This window comes from Tachysurus vachellii, chromosome 6, assembly GCF_030014155.1.
Source record: "Tachysurus vachellii isolate PV-2020 chromosome 6, HZAU_Pvac_v1, whole genome shotgun sequence".
NCBI classification, from domain to species: domain Eukaryota; kingdom Metazoa; phylum Chordata; class Actinopteri; order Siluriformes; family Bagridae; genus Tachysurus; species Tachysurus vachellii.
In genome coordinates, this window is record NC_083465.1 from 1272273 (window position 1) to 1295196 (window position 22924).

Sequence of the window (22924 nt, forward strand, 5' to 3'; positions counted from 1 at the left end):
GCTTATATTCTAAGTTAAATTTTACCTATCCAAGATAGAAAGAGACATCAAGTGCAAGATAAAGTTCTCCTGTAGTAATAAGAGGACCAATGACGTCAATTTTCTGTTAATGATACATGTGATTTATTTGTATTTCTGTTCAATAATTATTGTAATTTATATTTTGCATTTGTTTTATTTTCTTATCATTAGTTCTCACTGAATTTATTGAGTCTGATTATCCATCTGGTTGGTCAATAAAGCCAGTTAATCAAGAATTGATTGTGATACTGTGAGTATTTCTGTGCTCAGTTCACTGTCACTGTAACATGGTGATAATAAACAGAACCCACTGTAACATCCAGGTTATGTCTGTGTTATTAACACATAAAACTTTACACCAACAGCTTGACTAACACTCATTAGGTTTCAATCATCAGCTGGAGACTTTTAGTCTTCCTCTAAAAAACTCATCATTCCCCAGGTAGACACCCAAGTACTTAAAACCACCTCTTTTCCACACTACACCTCCAGGAAGTGTAGGTTGAAAAGAGATCTTACTTGACCTAATAACCACAAGGATCACAAGAGACTGCATATTCTTTCAGCTGTTTATGTGTCAGCATGACTGTGTGTGTTACATGTGTGTGTGAGACCTGTGGAATGATTAGCTCATCACATAATCTGTACTTCAGAGAAACAGTCTTCACAGTATGTTTAATGAATATTGAACCAGCATTTACAGGGTGTGTGAATTTTTTTTTGTGTTTATCTAAAGCTGATGGAGAGAAAATTCATGCTGTTCCTCACCTACACACACGGACTGCGTAGTGACTTCCACATTCTACTCGTTATCATGATGTGTATGTATGGATCAGTATTTATGGGTGTGTGGGTCATTATTAACTAGGATTGTTCGGGGTGAGTGTGTGTGAGAGAGAGAGTGTGTGTGTATGTGTGTGCACGTGCAAGTGTTAGTGTGTGATGGAAATCTCTTTTAATATTACAATATGCTGTTTTGATCCTAACATTTTTTAAATAAAAACAACCTCCATAAAGCAATGAAAGGAATCAGATGCAGTTTAAACTGTTTTTATTCTGATAAGATTCACCTTCAGATTTTTATAAACATTTTAAATGTTTAAATGTACAAATGCCACATGACTCAAAATGAAAAATAATTATTATAAATACATGCATCAGTAACCCTTGTCCAGAAAGAGGGATTCATCAACTAACACACAACCTTTTAACACAACAGAAACCTTCACATGTATTTTACTTCAAGCACACAAATGTTAGGTGGACGTCGCCATGGTGACGACTGGAGCTGCCACCGTTGAGGACTGAATTTAACACTAAATGATGAACGGCACAGAAATTACACCGGTGCTCACAGCTGACTGTCACCTGCCTGAAATAGACCAAGCTGATCATTTAAAGTATAATAAATGCTTCTTTACAAAAATACTATGATGAGGTTTATTGATCTTCAGTTCTAGCTGAAATCTGGATTTTGATCAGAGACACCAGACCCTTAACATTGTCCATTAGAAATATTAATCTTCTAAATATTCAGTGCCATAAAAAGTTTCAGCAGTGAGGAAGACAGGAGCTGGAGATCAGGATGGAGATGGTTTTGAAGATGTGACTCCACACATCTGCCTTAATCACTGACTGCTCTGCTGAAGGCCAGTTGGTGGAGAACTTAAGAAATAAATCCTAATAAATAAACTACATTTCTTCTTCTAGTCTAGCCGCCTGGCACAAGATCTTCCTTTATCTGGGATTCTGTAACACTTTCAGTTTCATCCATTAAAGGTTTTTCAGCTGCTGTCTGATGGATCGAAGCTTCTGATAACTCGATGTTACTCTCTGAAGGATTTCGAGATTTTTCCTTTTTCATCATTCGGTGTCGAAGGATAATTAGTGAAATGATCACAGCGAGTAAAATAACTACAACAACAGAAAGCACAATGAGTCCTGCTCGCTGGCTCCTCTGGTCAGAGCCTCCATTTTCTGTGAAACAAATTAATTAAATAAAAACAGGTTCAGCGTTTTTATTTCAGATTTTATTTCAGACCACTTTATAATCCACATTATAAAAATCTTTATAGACTTTTCTGTTTAATCTTTTATTTACTATAATGAATTTATTGATTAATTTATTTTTTAAAAATGATAATAACGGCACATTTGCGGTGTTGTGAGTTAATGAACCTCTCGGGGACGTGTGGTCTTGATGAACTCACCTGAGAAGAGGTCGATGCTCCTCCTGATGGTCTGGTCCAGATCTGGGTTCTTCATGATGAAGGTGATGGAGGAGTTGACGGTTCCATTTAGGATCAGTTTACTGTTCACGCTGTACAGACCTGTGTGATGGTCCTTACTCAGCTGCGTGTGCGTGTGGTTGGTGACGTCCCTGGTGTTTCCCATCAGCCACTGCAGGGAGGGAGAGGGGAACCCACCCTCTGAGGTCACCAGAACCTCCATGTGGCCGTCACTCAGCAAAGAGATTTTCAGACGAGGCTCAGAGTAGAACGCTAAATTAGGGGTAGAGAAGAGTGCTGAGTGGTCGGTTACCATGACAACCAGTAACGCTTCACTGTGAGCACTAGGTAGCTAACATTTTACAGCACTTTATTGTACAGTTTCATCATTACCTGCTACTTTGAGGGGGAAACTCTTACTCTGGCTGCCCAGCCGAGTGCTGACGGAGCAGGTGTACTCCCCCGCGTCCTCCAGAGTGGTGCGGTCCAGCCTGAGCGACGCGTTCCCCTTCTTCATCTCCTGGTGGAACAGGCTGGTGCGGTTGGCGTATGTCTGGCTTTGGTATTGTGGCTGGTCTTGGCCATGAAAGAAACTGTGGACCACCTCTAGGTTGTGCAGCCACGTGATCACGCTGCTGTCTGCGTCCCACGAGCCGCTCACTGGGAACACGCAGGACAGATGGACCGCCTCGCCGTACACACCCATCTGTACACCCGTGGGAACCGAGATCTCGAACTCAGCTACGGATACAAACATGAGAAGAGATCTTTAAGAGCTAAATCAACAGAAAAGTAAATATTCAGATAATCTGTGAATGTTTATCCAGGTGAGTGGTGACAAGATGCTGACAAGCACATGCTGAAACAGGGAAAGTTTTCACTTTACAAGCTTATATTCTAAGTTAAATTTTACCTATCCAAGATAGAAAGAGACATCAGGTGCAAGATAAAGTTCTCCTGTAGTAGTAAGAAGACCAATGAAGTAAATTTTCTGTTAATGATACATGTGATTTATTTGTATTTCTGTTCAATAATTATAATGTTCAATAATTATAATTCACTCTGGATAAGGGCGTCTGCCAAATGCTGTAAATAATGTCCTTTATATTACATTTGTTTTATTTTCTTATCATTAGTTCTCACAGCATTATTGAGTCTGATTATCCATCTGGTTGGTCAATAAAGCCAGTTAATCAAGAATTGATTGTGATACTGTGAGTATTTCTGTCCTCAGTTCACTGTCACTGTAACATGGTGATAATAAACAGAACCCACTGTAACATCCAGGTTATGTCTGTGTTATTAACACATTATCTAACTAAAACTTTACACCAAAAGCTTGACTAACACTCATTAGGTTTCAACCATCAGATGGAGACTTTTAGTCTTCCTCTGAGCTGTAAATATAAAGCTGTAGTAAAAACAGACTTACTGTCAGAGGAAACTCCATGTAACAGCAGGAAAAGATTCAGAAGAGTCAGAGTCAGTGTCGAATCCCTGACTGATCTGAGACTGATCTCCATCTGTAACAGGTAGTGTGTGAGCATCAGGTCAGGATCTTCTCCATGGGCTTTGTGTCTGCTGCTGAGGAGAAACAACAACATCAGGGTTTGAGTGGGAAAAAACATCATCATCATCATCATCATCATCATACAAACAAAAAAGCTTCTAGAAATCATTTATGTAAATTAATGATCTGTTTTAATCCGATTCATACAAAATCAGATGAAAGTCTTTTGCCAACTGTTTAATGAGCCGCCATTACGACCCTGCATCTGCCTCAGAATGTTATCTTCATGATCATTTTAATCTCACTGATAGTTTATTGTGTTCAGATGTGTTAAGTCAAGTCAAGAAGCTTTTATTGTCATTTCAACCATTTATAGCTGTTGCAGTACACAGTGAAATGAGACAACAGGATCATGGTGTTACATAAAACAAAGACAGAGATAAGGACTTAGTAAGTTAGTCCTAGATACATAAAGTGCAACTGTGCAACCTGGTGTACAAAGTGTGAGACAAGACAGTGTAGGACAAAAGACAGTGAAGACAAAAGATTGTTTAATAAGAGTTATTCTGTCCCAAAGAAAAGTCCCAAAATCCAAAAGAACCGAACAGGAGTCACAAGTGAACCTGTTTATGCAGCAGTATAAGCATAAAATAAAAGGCAGAACATCTGAACACATCACTGTATTTATCAATTAACTGTTCCTTAGTCAGAACCTCAGACCGTTCATATCCAATTTTGAGCACGTCATCTGGTATTGTGATCTACATCAGGCCTAGCTGTTCACAAGTTGAGCCTGAGAGAAGTGGATTTTGACTTGATTCTACTATCTCAAAAGACAGCTGATATTTCTCTGCATTGACCACACATTCTGTATCAAAACGCCCATGGAGTCCAGCCGTAGTTTGGCGCTACTAGGGCGGAGTGGTGTGTGTGGAGCCACCTTTACTTTGTCCTTGTAGCTCATCACATTGCATGTTGCTCCTGAATCTAACCGACAACGCAGTGACTTGCCATGTAATTGCAGACAAACAAACCATTTCTTTCCTTTCATGTGCACCGTGCTAATGGACTCAACTACGTAAATATCATCATCATCATCATCATCACTGGTACTCCCCTCGAGTTGAATAAAAGGCTCAGGTCGTTCTTGGTTTTTAACAGACATTTATTTTGGACAAGTCTTCAACATGTCTTGTAGCCTTATGCTCCAATAATGCCGATAGTGTCGAAATTCCAAAGATGCGAAAATTCCCAAATTCCCAAATGCCGTCAGAACTACAGGAGGACATACATAACTTAAATAAAGTGCACATTCAACAAGTCAGAAAATACACTTAAATTGGCTAATTACACATAAACACATACCTCATTGGCCTCTCTAACTCAAGAGGAATAAACTTGAAGGTTATAGTTTCTTCTCCTTTAACCCAAAGAGCAGCAATAAACTTAACACTTCTTACAAGTGCAACTTGTATGCACATTAGCGCGTACCTCGTGCGTCTGTTCTGCATTTAGCGCCCCCCCGGATGTGATAACAACAATTAAATAATTCCCTCTCACCCTTCTATGGTTTTAACTAAGAACATAAATAAACTAACAGAAACAAAAAATATATTCCTGTTTTATTCTAATTATTATTTGAACATTTTAACCATTTATTTACTTATAACTGTAAAGTGCATATATTATGAACTGAATGCATATATAATGAGAGTTGCCTCTAGCGGCGGGGACAGTGATTGTAGATCTGCTTTTGCTTTTTAGGGCGGAAAGGGCCTTCCCCTTTACAAATATGAACAAAAGGAATCCCCCCTTTTTTTTTTTTTTTTTTACACTAAATAAGAACAAAATACTATATGAACTGCCATACTTTGCTTTAAGTAAACTGCCACGATAACCTTTATAATATATTACAAATCCAGCCTTTTAGGTGGCTTGGACAATCGGCCAGCCCTAGTATAAATGTGTCCATCTGCTTTTTAGGTCGGAATCAGCAAACAGCGTAAACTTATGAAAACGCGCAGTATAAAGTATAAAATAAAAGGCAGACACGAGAGTGTAACTGCAACTGTGCTGTTATTTACCGACTCACAGGAGACCTCAATACAAACCAATACAAATTATGAGACATTAATAATGATGTTTATTTATATAAATCGCCGCATATAATTCCGAGCTTCCAACTGACATTTGTCTGCACGTCTTTGGATATTAATATGCATTATAAATATATTATTATAATAGATGGTCTTGTTGTGGTCCAGATAGAGCTGAAGGTTTAGGAGCTTTGTTAATATAAAGCTGTAGTAAAAACACACTTACTGTAAGAGGAAACTCCATGTAACAGCAGAAAAAGATTCCCTCATATCCCTCTTCAGCCCTAAGTGTCGATGAACAGCAGATCAGTGTGTATAAGACAGACACGGTGACGTGTTTAGTCCTGCCCATTTACAGCAGACTCACAATACGCAATAAGGGGGGTGTGGTGTGTGTGTGTGTGTGTGTGTGTGTGTGTGTTAGAAGCAGGAATGGCCTGGCTTGTTTTCAACCTGCCAATGTTCTCGCATACCAGACAGGAAGTAGCTGCCATATTAGGAGGGACCTGCTATTTTGTGGCAGCCAATCAGTATTGTCCAACGTAGGTGCAACCAATCACATTAACTGGAAGTGTTTGGCTTGCTAAATTCGTATATTAATGATCAGATTAATAAATAATTGTTGCCCTGTAAGTTGGATTTGAACTTTTATGTTAGAGACAGTGAATCTGTGACTACTTGAATTGGTTAATTTAATCATTTGTAGAAACGCAGCTTGTGCACCGTGTGGTCCTGGTTTGTGAGGGGCGATCATTAACTCCAAATACTAACTTACTGTACATTACCATTACCATGTTAACATGTTAACTTAATCTATTGATTAGAATAAAGCTCATGCTGATTCATTGGAATTATTGACAAGCTCAGCCTTGATGATACACGTACAACTTTAACCATATCGGTTTTTTTTTGGGGGGGGCATTTAGTTTTTCAGGGGGTTGTCTGATATCCAACCATTTATTGATTTTTGTTTTATTGCTCTTGCATTTTTTTTTTTTTTTTTTTTTTTGACAAAACAGTTCTTTTAAGAACTACCTTTTTTCCCTCTAACTCTGTTTTACACCTCTTGTGTAACTTAATATCAATTATGGCAGGTAACGATTCATCCTTTTCTAAGAACGTAGCTTTATGGCCCATATCAGGCGGTGATGGGTGAATCTGCTCTTATCAAAAATGACACATGGAAGGTATAGATAAGAATATGTAAATAAAAACCATTTTGGTAATGTTTGGTAATAAAATGCTTTTTTTTTTCCAGAAAGAGGAAGTGCGCATCAGCCTTGTCGGAAGTAATCCGTGAAGAGACAAAACAACAGGAGGCAGGACAAGTACAGAACATCGAAATCTTGATGGTAGTAGTATTACATTCAATATGACAGAAGCAAAGTTTGAACAACAGATTTCAAGCCTTTATCTCATTATTTGTTATCTTAACTATTGTAGTAGCTTTATGGCAAATACCTGGTTAAATTAAATGTTTTCAGGTATTGCCTGCACCCATATGCACATTCTGTTTTAAGGGAGGTTAGGTCATGATGTTTGGAAAATGCAGTATTAATTTTTTGGTTTGTTTGTAATATCTAATAGTTGCCAGACTCTGTCCTGTCTGAAATTCTTCTTCACGTGGTCCTTGAGGAGGTTGATTCTGGATTGTTAAATTTGTCTTTAGTTTGTTCCAAATTCAGAAGTCTGGTGGATACAGACCCATTTAGGAGGAGGGCACACTTCTGCTGGCTTGACAGTACGTATATACCATCCAGGGTTTTGCAGTGATAGGTGCCAGCTACTGGAGAGTGAAATGCCGTTCAATCAACCAGTTCATTTTTAAAAGCCTAGTTAATCTAACTAATCTTTCTTTTTTTTTCCAACAAACCTTTAACTTAAACTTTTTCTTTGTTTCTAATTCTTTTCTTTCTTTCTATAACTATTCATAAAGCTATAACCATTCTACACTTATGGATAGATAGGAGGGTTGAAGATTAGTAAGAAAAACAAAGAAATTGTTTTTCTTACTAATCTTCTACCCTCCTATCTATCCATAAGTGTAGAATGGTTATAACTTTGTTCTCTTGCAAATGACAGGTAGCCAACATGTATGTACTGATGTAATTCATGCCATTGTTATAACTGGTGTGAGATTGTGTACGGTAGAGTCTCTGGCCTGCGACCCCGTGAGACTTTGACCCCTGGCTCTACCGATGAAACTATTCTTCAATAAATTTTTACTTATTTGATTGTACCTCATGACTCCTGGTCTTTCATCATATCTGGTCCGGGGTCTTTAAGCTGTTATCCCCTAACACTAGAAACATTTTAAATCATGTTAAACCGTGCTAGAACATTGTTAAACTTTTTCAAACTTTCTGGCTAGGCTTTTTCAAGCCAACTTAGTTTTTCTACAAACTTTACAATCTAGTTAGAACTGTTGTTTTATGAAACACAGACAAGAATGTATTGAAATACTACAAATGTAAAACTGAACTTAAACGATAGCAAAATATGCTTTTAAATAAAGGCCATTGAGACAATGTTCTTTTTTCTTTTAGACAGGACTTTATTAATGAATGTTTATGTACATTTAATAAATATACAATATGATTATATAGGCATTCATGTATGTATATATTTCATATATATAAGTTGACAGTCATTAGGCCCTCATTAAGAAACAGAATTTACATCCAAATGAACTATCAAATTACAGACCTATTTCACACATTCCGTTTATGTCTAAAATACTTGAAAAGGTTGTGTCTGTTCAACTGAGCTCCTTCTTACAGGAGAACAATATCCTCAAAGAGTTTCAATCAGGTTTCAGACCCCATCATAGCACAGAAACTGCACTTGTGAAAGTCAAAAATGACTTGTTCTTAGCTTCGGACAAAGACTGTATGTCACTGTTAGTTCTACTTGACCTTAGTGCTGCATTCGACACTATAGATCACAACATTCTCCTAGATCGCTTACAAAATTACACAGGTATTCATGGACAGGCTTTAAGTTGGTTTAGATCCTACCTGTCTGATTGATACCATTTTGTAGAATTAAATGGTGAATCCTCCAGTTTATTACCAGTTAATTATGGGGTCCCTCAAGGATCAGTTCTAGGACCTCTGATTTTCTCAATATACATGCTTCCATTAGGGAACATTATTAGAAGACATGGGATTAGTTTCCACTGCTATGCTGATGACACAAATGTCTGTCTCTGATGCTGAGAAGCTAATTCATGCTTTCATGACCTCTAGACTGGACTATTGTAATGCATTACTAGGTGGTTGTCCCGCATCTTCAATAAATAGGCTACAATTAGTCCAAAATGCAGCTGCCAGAGTTCTCACTAGGACAAGAAAGTATGACCATATAACCCCAATTTTATCATCTCTACACTGGCTACCTGTTAAGTTTAGAATCAATTACAAACTGCTGCTACTTACGTACAAGGCTCTTAATGGTTTAGCTCCCATGTATCTAACTAGTCTTCTAACACGTTACAATCCTTCACGCTCTCTGAGATCACAAAACTCAGGACTCCTGGTAGTCCCCAGAATATCTAAGTCTACTAAAGGCGGAAGAGCGTTCTCTTATTTAGCTCCCAAACTTTGGAATAGTCTTCCTGATAGTGTTCGGGGCTCAGACACACTTTCCCAGTATAAATGTAGATTAAAAACTCATCTCGTTAGTCAGACGTACACATAATACATCCCATAATATTGTGCACTATTACATCAGACTTGCACATCTTTATGAACAGCAGATATGTTAATCCCTCTCCACTGCTTCTCTCTTTCTACCCATCCCGAGACACCCAGACATTGTACCAGCTCCGATCGTCTTTCGTGCCATGAAGATTTTGGACCTCCACTGAGATGAGGGCGACTCTGTGATAATCCTGAGACATCTACAGATCTACCAGCTCCAGTTGGACTCTGGGATACTAAAGAGGAGATCTGAACTCCATGTGATCCTTACACCGATACAACATTTATCAGACTGTATATTTATAATCACACCCTCCAGTGTCACCCATATGAGGATGAGGTTCTCCTTTGAGTCTGGTTCCTCTCAAGGTTTCTTCCTTTACCATCTAAGGGAGTTTTTCCTTGCCACTGCTGCCTGAGTCACCTCAGACTTGCTCATTGGGGATAAATACATACACATTGCGAACTATAGATATCTAATAATAATCTTGAATTTTTTATTATATTAATTGTTTATAACAGAGGTAACCTCTGTTTTCTTCCGACGAAGAATAAAAAATATCGAATGTTTTATCGAACACATTTTTTATTGATATCGATCTCGTGTCTATCGCGATACATATAGTTATCGTTATATCACCCAGCCCTAGTCCCTACGTTTGTTTGTCCTTTATCTCCCACAATAGATGTATAAGAACTTTATTTCAAAGAAATATTGTATCTTTGCCTTATGTTCATTCTTTCTGGAACCAGTTTACAGATAATATTGTTTGGCTACTATAATAGATAATATTGAAAAAGGTTTGGCTACTTCCAAATCAGGATTTAATTACAAATAAAATAAAAGAAGTCTCATTTAAACTTATTCATAGGATCTACCCAACAAAACATTTTCTTGTGGAATTTAAAAGCTTTATAGACACAAATTGTACAGTTTGTAATAACAGCTTAGAAACTGTGGTTCACTTATATTGGTACTGAACACTTGTAAAAACCTTTTGGGAAAATGTTTGTGATTTTATTGTTAAGAATATTGATGTTAATTTTGCTTTATTTTGGAAAAATGTGCTTTTTGGTGTTTTGAAGAATCAAAGAGACTACCATACTACCAATAGTATTTACATAATAAATCTGATCCTTTTGTTAGCAAAATTTCACATTCACAAATGTAGATTTTCTGGGGGGGGGGAAACCCTGTTGTTTCATATCATTTAAAAAATAAATGGAACTTTATATTGATTCTATAAGATTGTCTTTCAAGCAAAAGGCACTGAAAACTTTGAAAATCTGTACTATATTTAATATTTTATTGTAAATTCCCCCTCGCATACTTTGTATTGTTATTGTCTAGTTTGTTAATTGATCTGTTGTTAATTAATTCATTCATTCATCTTCTACCGCTTATCCGAACTACCTCGGGTCACGGGGAGACAGACAGAGAGGGACAGAGAGAAGGAGAGAGAGACACAGACAGAGAGAGACAGAGAGGGAAAGAGAGAGAGACAGAGAGAGAGAGAGACAGAGAGAGACAGAGAGAGGTCGTTCACACTGTGATTTTGTTCTCTTTCACACTAGCAGGTGAGAAAAGCTCCACTTGACCCGTGTTGATGTTTGTGTTTATCACCACAGAGTTGAATCAGGGCGTCGTCACATCACACACACTTTATTACTCAGAAGATATTTATATTATCTGTGTATCAGGACCACACAAACACATTCATTAATTCATTCATTCATTTTCTACCACTTATCCAAACTCGGGTCATGGGGAGCCTGTGCCTATCTCAGGCGTCATCGGGCATCAAGGCAGGATGCACCCTGGATGGAGTGCCAACCCATCGCAAGGCACACACACACTCTCATTCACTCACGCAATCACACACTACGGACAATTTTCCAGAGATGCCAATCAACCTAACATGCATGTCTTCGGACTGTGGGAGGAAAGTTTCCTCCGGGGAGTAAACCCCCGAGGGGTTTGGGGTGCAAACTCCACACACACAAGGCGGAGGCGGGAATCGAACCCAGACCCTGGAGGTGTGAGGCGAACGTGCTAACCACTAAGCCACCGTGTCCTCACCTACACACACGGACTGCGTAGGGACTTCCACATTCTACTCGTTATCATGATGTGTATGTGTGGATCAGTATTTATGGGTGTGTGGGTCATTATTAACTAGGATTGTTCGGGGTGAGTGTGTGTGAGAGAGAGTGTGTGTGTATGTGTGTGCACGTGCAAGTGTTAGTGTGTGATGGAAATCTCTTTTAATATTACAATATGCTGTTTTGAGCCTAACATTTTTGAAATAAAAACAACCTCCATAAAGCAAAGAAAGGAATCAGATGCAGTTTAAACTGTTTTTATTCTGATAAGATTCACCTTCAGATTTTTATAAACATTTTAAATGTTTAAATGTACAAATGCCACATGACTCAAAATGAAAAATAATTATTATAAATAAATGCATCAGTAACCCTTGTCCAGAAAGAGGGATTCATCAACTAACACACAACCTTTTAACACAACAGAAACCTTCACATGTATTTTACTTCAAGCACACAAATGTTAGGTGGACGTCGCCATGGTGACGACTGGAGCTGCCACCGTTGAGGACTGAATTTAACACTAAATGATGAACGGCACAGAAATTACACCGGTGCTCACAGCTGACTGTCACCTGCCTGAAATAGACCAAGCTGATCATTTAAAGTATAATAAATGCTTCTTTACAAAAATACTATGATTCAATTCAATTCAATTCAAGTTTATTTGTATAGCGCTTTTTACAATGGACATTGTCACAAAGCAGCTTTACAGAACATAAACAGAACAAAAGATAAACATAAGGAGAAGTATAAAGAATTAATATAATAAAAATTCAAGATATATACAGTTCACAGTGTGTATGTATGTATGTATGTATGTGTATTTGTCCCCAATGAGCAAGTCTGAGGGCTCAGGCAACAGTGGCAAGGAAAAACTCCCTTAGATTGGTAAAGGAAGAAACCTTGAGAGGAACCAGACTCAAGGGGAACCCATCCTCATATGGGTGACACTAGATGGTGTGGTTACAAATATACAAGTATCACAGAGTCCAACTGGAGCCGGTAGATCTGTAGATGTCTCAGGGTTCTCACAGAGTCAGCCTTGTCTCAGTGGAGGTCCAGAAATTTCAACGCACGGAAGACGATCTTAGCATGGGTGTCTCAGCATGGGTAGAAAAAGAGAAGAGAAGAGCAGTGCAGAGGGATTAACATATCTGCTGTTCATAAGAATGTGCAAGTCTAGTGTGATAGTGCACAATATTTATGGGATGTATTATGTGTACGCCTGACTAAAGAGATGAGTTTTCAATCTACATTTAAACTGTGAAAGTGTGTCTGAGCCCCGAACACTATCAGGAAGACTATTCCAAAGTTTGGGAGCTAAATAAGAAAACGCTCTTCCGCCTTTAGTAGACTTAGATATTCTGGGGACTACCAGAAGTCCTGAGTTTTGTGATCTCAGAGAGCGTGAAGGATTGTAACGTGTTAGAAGACTAGTTAGATACATGGGAGCTAAACCATTAAGAGCCTTGTACGTAAGTAGCAGCAGTTTGTAATCAATTCTAAACTTAACAGGTAGCCAGTGTAGAGATGATAAAATTGGGGTTATATGGTCATACTTTCTTGTCCTAGTGAGAACTCTGGCCGCTGCATTTTGGACTAACTGTAGCCTATTTATTAAAGATGCAGGACAACCACCTAGTAATGCATTACAATAGTCCAGTCTAGAGGTCATGAAAGCGTGAACTAGCTTCTCAGCATCAGATACAGACAGGATGTTTCTCAGCTTGGTAATATTTCTGAGGTGGAAGAAGGCTGTTTTTGTGGTTTGGGCGACGTGATTTTCAAAAGACAAGTTACTGTCTAATATAACACCCAGGTCTTTCACTGTCGAGCTACTAGTAACAGTACATCCCTCTAAATGGAAATTAAGTTGTGAGAGTTTCTGTGTACTGGTTTTTGGGCCTATAAGTAGTGTTTCTGTCTTATCAGAGTTTAACAACAGAAAGTTACAGCTCATCCAGTCTTTTATCTCTCTAAGGCATTGAGTTAATTTCGACAATTTAGTTATTTCATCTGGTTTTGAGGAGATGTATAACTGTGTGTCGTCGGCATAGCAATGGAAGCTAATCCCATGTCTTCTAATAATGTTCCCTAATGGAAGCATGTATATTGAGAAAATCAGAGGTCCTAGAACTGATCCTTAAGGGGGGCCCCATAATTAACTGGTAATAAACTGGAGGATTCACCATTTAATTCTACAAAATGGTATCAATCAGACAGGTAGGATCTAAACCAACTTAAAGCCTGTCCATGAATACCTGTGTAATTTTGTAAGCGATCTAGGAGAATGTTGTGATCTATAGTGTCGAATGCAGCACTAAGGTCAAGTAGAACTAATAGTGACATACAGTCTTTGTCCGAAGCTAAGAACAAGTCGTTTGTAACTTTAACAAGTGCAGTTTCTGTGCTATGATGGGGCCTGAAACCTGACTGAAACTCTTCGAGGATATTGTTCTCCTGTAAGAAGGAGCTCAGTTGAACAGACACAACCTTTTCTAGTATTTTAGACATAAACGGAAGGTGTGAAATCGGTCTGTAATTTGAAAGTCCATTAGGATCTAAATTAGGTTTCTTAATGAGTGGCCTAATAACTGCCAACTTGAAGGATTTAGGGACGTGACCTAAAGATAACGAGGAGTTAATAATATTAAGAAGAGGCTCACCGGCTTTATGTAACACTTCTTTCAGTAGTTTAGTTGGAATGGGGTCTAGTGAACAAGTTGTTGATTTAGCTGTAGTAATAAGTTTAACTAACTCTTCCTGACCTGTACTTGTAAAGCAATGTAGTTGTGTGTTTAGAACCTTAGGTGAGACCGGGATGCTAGTTGCTCTTATGTGTTGAGCGTCACCTATTTTATTCCTGATACTTTCGATTTTATCAGTGAAGAATCTCATAAAATCGTCACTACTGAACTGTGATGGAATTGTGTGTTCAGATTTTTGGTTTTTTGTTAGTCTAGCTACTGTGCTAAATAAAAACCTGGGATTGTTCTGGTTATTTTCTATGAGTTTGCTCAGGTGCTCAGCCCTGGCTGCTTTTAGAGCCTGTCTATAGCTGGACATACTTTCCTTATATGCAATTCTAAAAACCTCTAATTTAGTTTTTCTCCACTTTCGCTCGAGGTTACGGGTCTCTCTCTTGAGGGTGTGAGTATGACTATTATACCATGGTGCAAGCGTTTTATCTCTAACCTTCTGTAATCTGATTGGGGCAACAGTGTCTAGTGTGCTAGTGAATATAGCGCCTATGCTGTTAGTAATTTCATCTAGGTCGTCTGTGTTTAAGGGTGCAGTAAGAAGTCCAGACAGATCAGGCAGGTTATTTGTGAATCTGTCTTTAGTGGTCGGAATAATAGTTCTACCGAGACGATAACGTGGTGAAAAGCAGTTAGCCTGTTCTACAGGTAGTGTGTACATTATGAGATAATGGTCTGTGATATCATCACTTTGAGGAATGATATCTATATCAGTGACATCTATTCTGTGTGATATTATTAAATCTAGTGTATGATTACGACGGTGAGTTGCTCTAGTGACGTTTTGTTTGAGCCCAAGTGAGTTTAGTAAGTCCATGAATGTGAGTCCTAGCGCATCATTTGTGTCATCAACATGAATGTTAAAATCTCCTACAATTAATGCTTTATCAAAGCTAACCAGTAGGTCAGAAAGAAAATCTGTGAATTCTCTAAGAAAATCGGTGTAGGGCCCTGGTGGTCTATACACGGTCGCTAGCGCAAGAGACATCAGGGATTTTTGTTTCGTGTGCGTGTGCGATAGTGTAACATTAAGGACAAGCACTTCAAAAGACTTAAATCTATACTATAATCTATAATGATGAGGTTTATTGATCTTCAGTTCTAGCTGAAGTGTGGAGTTTGATCAGAGACACCAGACCCTTAACATTGTCCATTAGAAATATTAATCTTCTAAATATTCAGTGCCATAAAAAGTTTCAGCAGTGAGGAAGACAGGAGCTGGAGATCAGGATGGAGATGGTTTTGAAGATGTGACTCCACACATCTGCCTTAATCACTGACTGCTCTGCTGAAGGCCAGTTGGTGGAGAACTTAAGAAATAAATCCTAATAAATAAACTACATTTCTTCTTCTAGTCTAGCCGCCTGGCACAAGATCTTCCTTTATCTGGGATTCTGTAACACTTTCAGTTTCATCCATTAAAGGTTTTTCAGCTGCTGTCTGATGGATCTAAGCTTCTGATGACTCGATGTTACTCTCTGAAGTATTTCGAGATTTTTCCTTTTTCATCATTTGGTGTTGAAGGATAATTAGTGAAATGATCACAGCGAGTAAAATAACTACAACAACAGAAAGCACAATGAGTCCTGCTCGCTGGCTCCTCTGGTCAGAGCCTCCATTTTCTGTGAAACAAATTAATTAAATAAAAACAGGTTCAGCGTTTTTATTTCAGATTTTATTTCAGACCACTTTATAATCCACATTATAAAAATCTTTATAGACTTTTCTGTTTAATCTTTTATTTACTATAATGAATTTATTGATTAATTTCTTTTTTAAAAATGATAATAACGGCACATTTGCGGTGTTGTGAGTTAATGAACCTCTCGGGGACGTGTGGTCTTGATGAACTCACCTGAGAAGAGGTCGATGTTCCTCCTGATGGTCTGGTCCAGATCTGGGTTCTTCATGATGAAGGTGATGGAGGAGTTGACGGTTCTATTTAGGATCAGTTTACTGTTCACGCTGTACAGACCTGTGTGATGGTCCTTACTCAGCTGCGTGTGTGTGTGGTTGGTGACGTCCCTGGAGTTTCCCATCAGCCACTGCAGGGAGGGAGAGGGGAACCCACCCTCTGAGGTCACCAGAACCTCCATGTGGCCGTTGTCCAGCAAAGAGATTTTCAGACGAGGCTCAGAGTAGAACGCTAAAGGAGGGGTAGAGAAGAGTGCTGTGTGGTCGGTTACCATGACAACCAGTAACGCTTCACCGTGAGCACTAGGTAGCTAACATTTTACTGCACTTTATTGTACAGTTTCATCGTTACCTGCTACTTTGAGGGGGAAACTCTTATTCTGCCTGACCAGCCGAGTGCTGACGGAGCAGGTGTACTCCCCCGCGTCCTCCAGAGTGGTGCGGTCCAGCCTGAGCGACGCGTTCCCCTTCTTCATCTCCTGGTGGAACAGGCTGGTGCGGTTGGCGTATGTCTGGCTTTGGTATTGTGGCTGGTCTCGGTTATGAAAGAAACTGTGGACCACCTCTTGGTTGTGCAGCCACGTGATCACGCTGCTGTCTGCGTCCCACGAGCCGTTCACTGGGAACACGCAGGACAGATGGACCGCCTCGCCGTACACACCCATCTGTACACCCGTGGGAACCGAGATCTCGAACTCAGCTACGGATACAAACATGATAAGAGATCTTTAAGAGCTAAATCAACAGAAAAGTAAATATTCAGATAATCTGTGAATGTTTATCCAGGTGAGTGGTGAGTTCTGTTACTGAGAGCGAGAGTTCATGTAATGTAACATATAATGTTTTTGTTTGAATATTTTTACCATTGAAACGGTTTTGCAAGGCAAGAGACTTTTATCATGTAAATTGTGACAGAGGGAGGAAGAAGATGCTGACAAGCACATGCTGAAACAGGGAAAGTTTTCACTTTACAAGCTTATATTCTAAGTTAAATTTTACCTATCCAAGATAGAAAGAGACATCAGGTGCAAGATAAAGTTCTCCTGTAGTAGTAAGAAGACCAATGAAGTAAATTTTCTGTTAATGATACATGTGATTTATTTGTATTTCTGTTCAATAATTATAATGTTCAATAATTATAATTCGCTCTGGATAAGGGCGTCTGCCAAATGCTGTAAATAATGTCCTTTATATTACATTTGTTTTATTTTCTTATCATTAGTTCTCACAGCATTATTGAGTCTGATTATCCATCTGGTTGGTCAATAAAGCCAGTTAATCAAGAATTGATTGTGATACTGTTAGTATTTCTGTCCTCAGTTCACTGTCACTGTAACATGGTGATAATAAACAGAACCCACTGTAACATCCAGGTTATGTCTGTGTTATTAACACATTATCTAACTAAAACTTTACACCAACAGCTTGACTAACACTCATTAGGTTTCAACCATCAGATGGAGACTTTTAGTCTTCCTCTGAGCTGTAAATATAAAGCTGTAGTAAAAACAGACTTACTGTCAGAGGAAACTCCATGTAACAGCAGGAAAAGATTCAGAAGAGTCAGAGTCAGTGTCGAATCCCTGACTGATCTGAGACTGATCTCCATCTGTATCAGGTAGTGTGTGAGCATCAGGTCAGGATCTTCTCCCTGGGCTCTGTGTCTGCTGCTGAGGAGAAACATCAACATCAGGGTTCGAGTGGGGAAAAAACATCATCATCATCATCATCATCATCATAAAAACAAAAAAGCTTCTAGAATTAATTTATGTAAATTAATGATCTGTTTTAATCCGATTCATACAAAATCAGATGAAAGTCTTTTGCCAACTGTTTAATGAGCCGCCATTACGACCCTGCATCTGCCTCAGAATGTTATCTTCATGATCATTTTAATCTCACTGCTAGTTTATTGTGTTCAGATGTGTTAAGTCAAGTCAAGAAGCTTTTATTGTCATTTCAACCATTTATAGCTGTTGCAGTACACAGTGAAATGAGACAACAGGATCATGGTGTTACATAAAACAAAGACAGAGATAAGGACTTAGTAAGTTAGTCCTAGATACATAAAGTGCAACTGTGAAACCTGGTGTACAAAGTGTGAGACAAGACAGTGTAGGACAAAAGACAGTGAAGACAAAAGATTACAAGACAATACAAAAAAAAAAAAAAAAAAGACAATACACAAAAGACAATTTTGTTGTAAACAGGTTGATGGAAAATATACATTAATATATGTTAACACGGACTCGCCACACTCTACAACCCCGATCTCCCGCTAGTAGACACTCCAAAAGTAGTACACTTAAATCATATTGATTTTCTTTTTTTATTTTAACTTTTATTTATTTATTTTTGTTTGTTTGTTTACAGTTGAATCACATTGATTCCATCATTTATATGCTCATTTTGATCTTTAATCTTTTTAACCTCTACACATACAGTTGATGTGTGTGTATGTTGTGCTCAGTACAGTACAGTTTCAGTTATTAAGGAGTCTGATGGCTTGTGGGAAGAAACTGTTACACAGTCTAGTCGTGAGGGCCGAATGCTTCGGTAAATTTTCCAGACGGCAGGAGGGTGAAGAATGTGTGTGAGGGGCGTGTGTGTGTGGGGTGTGTGGTGTTGGCTTTGCAGATGCCTCTGCAGGGTCTTGCGATCAGAGGTAGTGCAGTAACATGTGAGTGCAGTAACCCTGTATTCATGCAGGATCACTTTTATCCTGATCAAAACACTTTTGTTTTACAGATTTACATGGCTGTTATTTCTGTGTTATTTCTCTGTTATTTCTGTTACATCTTATTAATGTATAATTAAAATGAATATCTACCCCATTAGATGGGTGACATTTCATTTGGACTGTCCGTTGGCTTTATTCTGAAGAGTTGTGTACATGATTCTGTAATATTTGTTTCTGTGTATGACCTGAGATGTAGGAGAAAGTTCAGCCTCATTCCTGATCAAAACTCAGAAGAGTGAGTTTAAGAAGTTCAGGGCTCTCAAGTTTCGAAGACAGGCAAGAGTGACATCTACAACCCCCCAGCAACATTTTACATCATCATGGCCCATGGCAGAGGGAGAGAGCCCCAAAAAACAAAGTATAAGAAAGTGACTAGAAAGACTACATGAAAGTGTCCCCCTGACTTACAAGTGTTAAACATAATGATGCACGCTGTACAGTTTGTAACAGTGACTTCAGCATTGCCCATGGTGGGTTAAATGATTGTAAAACATGTGTTGACGTGACTTTAACACGTTTCTGCTCATGTGCAGATTTTTCAGGCTGGCTAGTTGCCAAGGCTACATGAAACCATCAAACTCCTTAAACCTGTTTAAAGTTGCAATGGAATACAAATAAAAGCAGTTTACATAAATAATATAAGCAGCTTATATAAATAGTAAAAGTGATCTACATATTTTAATATAATTAACAAATAATTGGGTAACACTTTACAATAAGGTTCATTAATTAACATGAACTGCACTTATAAAGCATTTATTTATCTTTGTTAATGTTAATTTGAACATTTACTAAAACATTATTCAAATCTTGTTAACATTAGTTAATGCACTGTGAACTAACACGAACAAACTATAAACAGCTGTATTTTTATTAACTCTAAACTACTTTAAAGTAGTCTTTATAGAAGTTATAAATGTATATATACACAATATATATGAAGAGGACATGAACAGACACACGTGTGGGTGGGAAAAGATCAGATCAGATGCTGCAATGAAGAAGTACAGAGATTCAACGAGGATGTGTTTGGTGTCTAAAACAGGTTCAAATATCTACAGTGTGGAAGAACATTTTATATATAGTGGGACTGAGATTCTTTGGGGCCTGAAACAGGGTCGAATATCACAGTGTCAAAGAATATTTTTTACATAACAGGACTGAGATTCTGCTGTAAGACTCACAATACACAATAAGGGTGTGTGTGTGTTAGAAGTAGGAAGGAGGCTATTCATTTATCCTCACTGGGAGAAAAATTTCAATTGAATTTATTTATACCAAAACAAACACATTTTGTGCAGAAAATCCATAAACAGTAAGTAATGAACCTTTTTTGAACACTTTTTTCGAGGGGCTGAGATCAGCTCCACCATCACGCTCACACACGATGCAACTTACATAAACAAGTCTTACTAAACATTTTATATAGGTTAACAATTTCATAATAAAGGAAAACAAAACCAATAACAAAGAAATACAAATTATATATGTAAAAAGAAGTAAAAATAACAACATTATTGTGCTTGTGGTTACATGACCATATATCCCTGTGCAATTTTTCTTAATACAAATGAAAAAAAAAAGCCTCTTGCGTTAGTGCCATTAGTTAATAATAATTTCAATAATCTAGTGTAACAACATTACGCTTGCCACACCTGGGAAGATTGGTGACCAGTTGGCATAAGACTTTACTTCATAGTCAAAGCTGTAAATATAAAGCTGTAGTAAAAACAGACTTACTGTAAGAGGAATCTACAAGCAACAGCAGAAAAGATTCAGAAGAGTCAGTACCGATTCCATCTGAGCGTGAACTCCCTCTTCAGCCCTAGGTGTGTGTCGGTGTGTGTACATGAACAGCAGATCAGTATTTATAAGACAGACATGGCGACTTGTCTAATCCTTCCTTAAAAAAATATTCTAGCATTTCTAGACGCTTCCTTAAAAAGCTTCAGCAGGGGTTGGAAACAAAACCGGAAACCCAAAAAAAAAAAAGGGGGGGGGGGGTGTTGTCTGTTTCCTGACCAAAAAATTCGCAAGCATATGAAATATTAAGCTTAAATCTTTCCAAAACATGTTTAACAGGATAAATTCTATGTAGAATTTTATTGTTGACACAAAACGTGTTCAGTAATATATAAGTACATATTGCATATAATGTGTAGTGCTACTGTATGTTTAATAGTACACTGTGTGTACTGACTACATGTATGAGCATATTGCACAATTTCACCTGTAAATTTCACCTGAATGTTAATTGTTTCTGCAATTTCTGGAGCTCGCTCCCAAGAATTTCACTCACCAAGGCACATGTACTGTGGTGATGTGACAATAAAAGTGACTTGACTTGACTCCATGTGCAGCTCAGGTGAGATTCAGGCAGTTTAACACTCTGTTTCATTGTTTAATTAAAAACAGGATTATTTTTTGTAAAACATGAAATAAACTACAGTGAGAAGGAGATAAGCTCGAAGTGGATTACTGTAACACTGGACACTGTAACAATAACAGCTTCGCAGACACAGAAACGTTCAGGAGACAAAATGTATAAAAATGGAGTGAGTCAGGAACCCTGAGGGACACCGGAGAGGGAATGTAAATCATCCTTTTGTAAATAGCTGGAATACACGACTGTGTAAAAGTTTTCTGCAGGTGTTAGTAAGTGTTTGTATTAATTAATACACAATTTTTGAGGAACTCTGCAGGTAGGTTGTTCCAAAAATCAGTGGCGGAGCCAGAGATTTTTCATAGGGGTGGCCAGGCAGGGGCCAGCACTTACTCTGGGGTGGCACAGAAAATATCATTATGCAAACAAACAACACTCATCTAACCTTAAAATACTTTTTTAAAAGTATAGGTGTCAAAATTACAAGGATGTATGACGTGCAATACTTTAATTTTAATTAAATTTATTTAAATAAAAATTATTTAAATTCACATTAAATGTATAGTCCTAATTCAACCACATGTTTTTTAAAACTATTTGAACAAATAAAACTTATGAAATTCACTTTGAAACCAGAATTCATATCTCCCATTGCTGAAAAAACTATATAAAGACCAGAAAATCAATTATGCAGGCATAATGTAGACTACAAAAGTGCATTTTATTAAAAGTGCAAACAATAAAACTAACAAACTTACAATCTGTTTCCAAAATGCATGACACTAGTACAAACAATTTACATTAGTTGGAATCTGCGGGGGAGGGGGGCACGGTGGCTTAGTGGTTAGCACGTTCGCCTCACACCTCCAGGGTCGGGGTTCGATTCCCGCCTCCACCTTGTGTGTGGAGTTTGCATGTTCTCCCCGTGCCTCGGGGGTTTCCTCCGGGTACTCCGGTTTCCTCCCCCGGTCCAAAGACATGCATGGTAGGTTGATTGGCATCTCTGGAAAATTGTCCGTAGTGTGTGATTGTGTGTGTGCCCTGTGATGGGTTGGCACTCCGTCCAGGGTGTATCCTGCCTTGATGCCCGATGAGGCCTGAGATAGGCACAGGCTCCCCGTGACCCGAGGTAGTTCGGATAAGCGGTAGAAGATGAATGAATGAATGAATGAATGGATTCTGCGGTTTTTGTGGATTAAAGCAAAGAAATTCACAAATTCCTCAAGGTTTAGAGACTTGGCTCGTCTGGACTCGACACTTAAAACACCCAGATTGCTCAGTCTATCATCATTCATGGTTGATCGCAGGTAACTTTTTACCAGCTTGAGAGTAGAGAAGCTGCGTTTACATGCAGCTGTACTGACAGTTATGGCAACAGCAATTTTGCACAATCTAAAGAGCTCGTGGAACACCTCTTTATATGGTTCAATAAGCACAGTCAACCAGGAACAGAGGCTGTGCTGTAA

The 22924-nt window shown here is 38.3% G+C and overlaps 2 protein-coding genes and 1 long non-coding RNA gene across 4 annotated transcripts in view; 1 reads left to right on the plus strand and 2 right to left on the minus strand.

Annotated features, from left to right (window-relative positions):
• LOC132846881 (butyrophilin subfamily 1 member A1-like) overlaps positions 1-21040 on the minus strand; it is a 28013-nt gene extending 6973 nt beyond the window's left edge. Inside the window, exons 1-4 of the mRNA XM_060871662.1 lie at positions 20816-21040; positions 17854-18005; positions 16688-17035; positions 16277-16567 (exon numbers count right to left, since the gene is read on the minus strand). Coding sequence (XP_060727645.1) covers positions 16277-16567; positions 16688-17035; positions 17854-17968 — 754 coding nt within the window. The 5' untranslated portion in view covers positions 17969-18005; positions 20816-21040. The remainder of the gene's footprint in view (positions 1-16276; positions 16568-16687; positions 17036-17853; positions 18006-20815) is intronic.
• Positions 1056-6219, minus strand: LOC132846882 (CD276 antigen-like). 2 transcript variants are annotated; one of them, XM_060871664.1, is made up of 5 exons: positions 6082-6219; positions 3682-3830; positions 2643-2990; positions 2232-2522; positions 1056-1998 (listed from the first exon to the last, which is right to left on the minus strand). In XM_060871664.1, exons 1-5 carry the CDS (start codon positions 6123-6125, stop codon positions 1733-1735), a joined length of 1098 nt encoding a protein of 365 aa, XP_060727647.1. In that variant the 5' UTR covers positions 6126-6219; the 3' UTR covers positions 1056-1732. The 2 variants fall into 2 exon arrangements, with proteins under 2 accessions (XP_060727647.1, XP_060727646.1); XM_060871663.1 differs by having other exon boundaries at positions 3682-3833; positions 6082-6218.
• On the plus strand, positions 6422-8094 carry LOC132846883 (uncharacterized). Its single transcript, XR_009648550.1, has 3 exons — positions 6422-6484; positions 7114-7207; positions 7525-8094. It is a non-coding gene; the product is annotated as an uncharacterized LOC132846883 (long non-coding RNA).
• Positions 21041-22924: the final 1884 nt, after the last annotated feature.

Excerpts from the sequence above, each read along its gene's own strand:
- LOC132846882 (XM_060871663.1), bottom strand. The coding sequence starts at position 6,125 with ATGAGGGAATCTTTTTCTGCTGTTACATGGAGTTTCCTCTTACA. Across the intron at positions 3,834-6,081 it reads ACATGGAGTTTCCTCTTACA|CAGCAGACACAAAGCCCATG; the intron begins GTAAGTGTGTTT and ends GTTTCTCCTCAG. Across the intron at positions 2,991-3,681 it reads ACATGGAGTTTCCTCTGACA|CTGAGTTCGAGATCTCGGTT; the intron begins GTAAGTCTGTTT and ends TTGTATCCGTAG.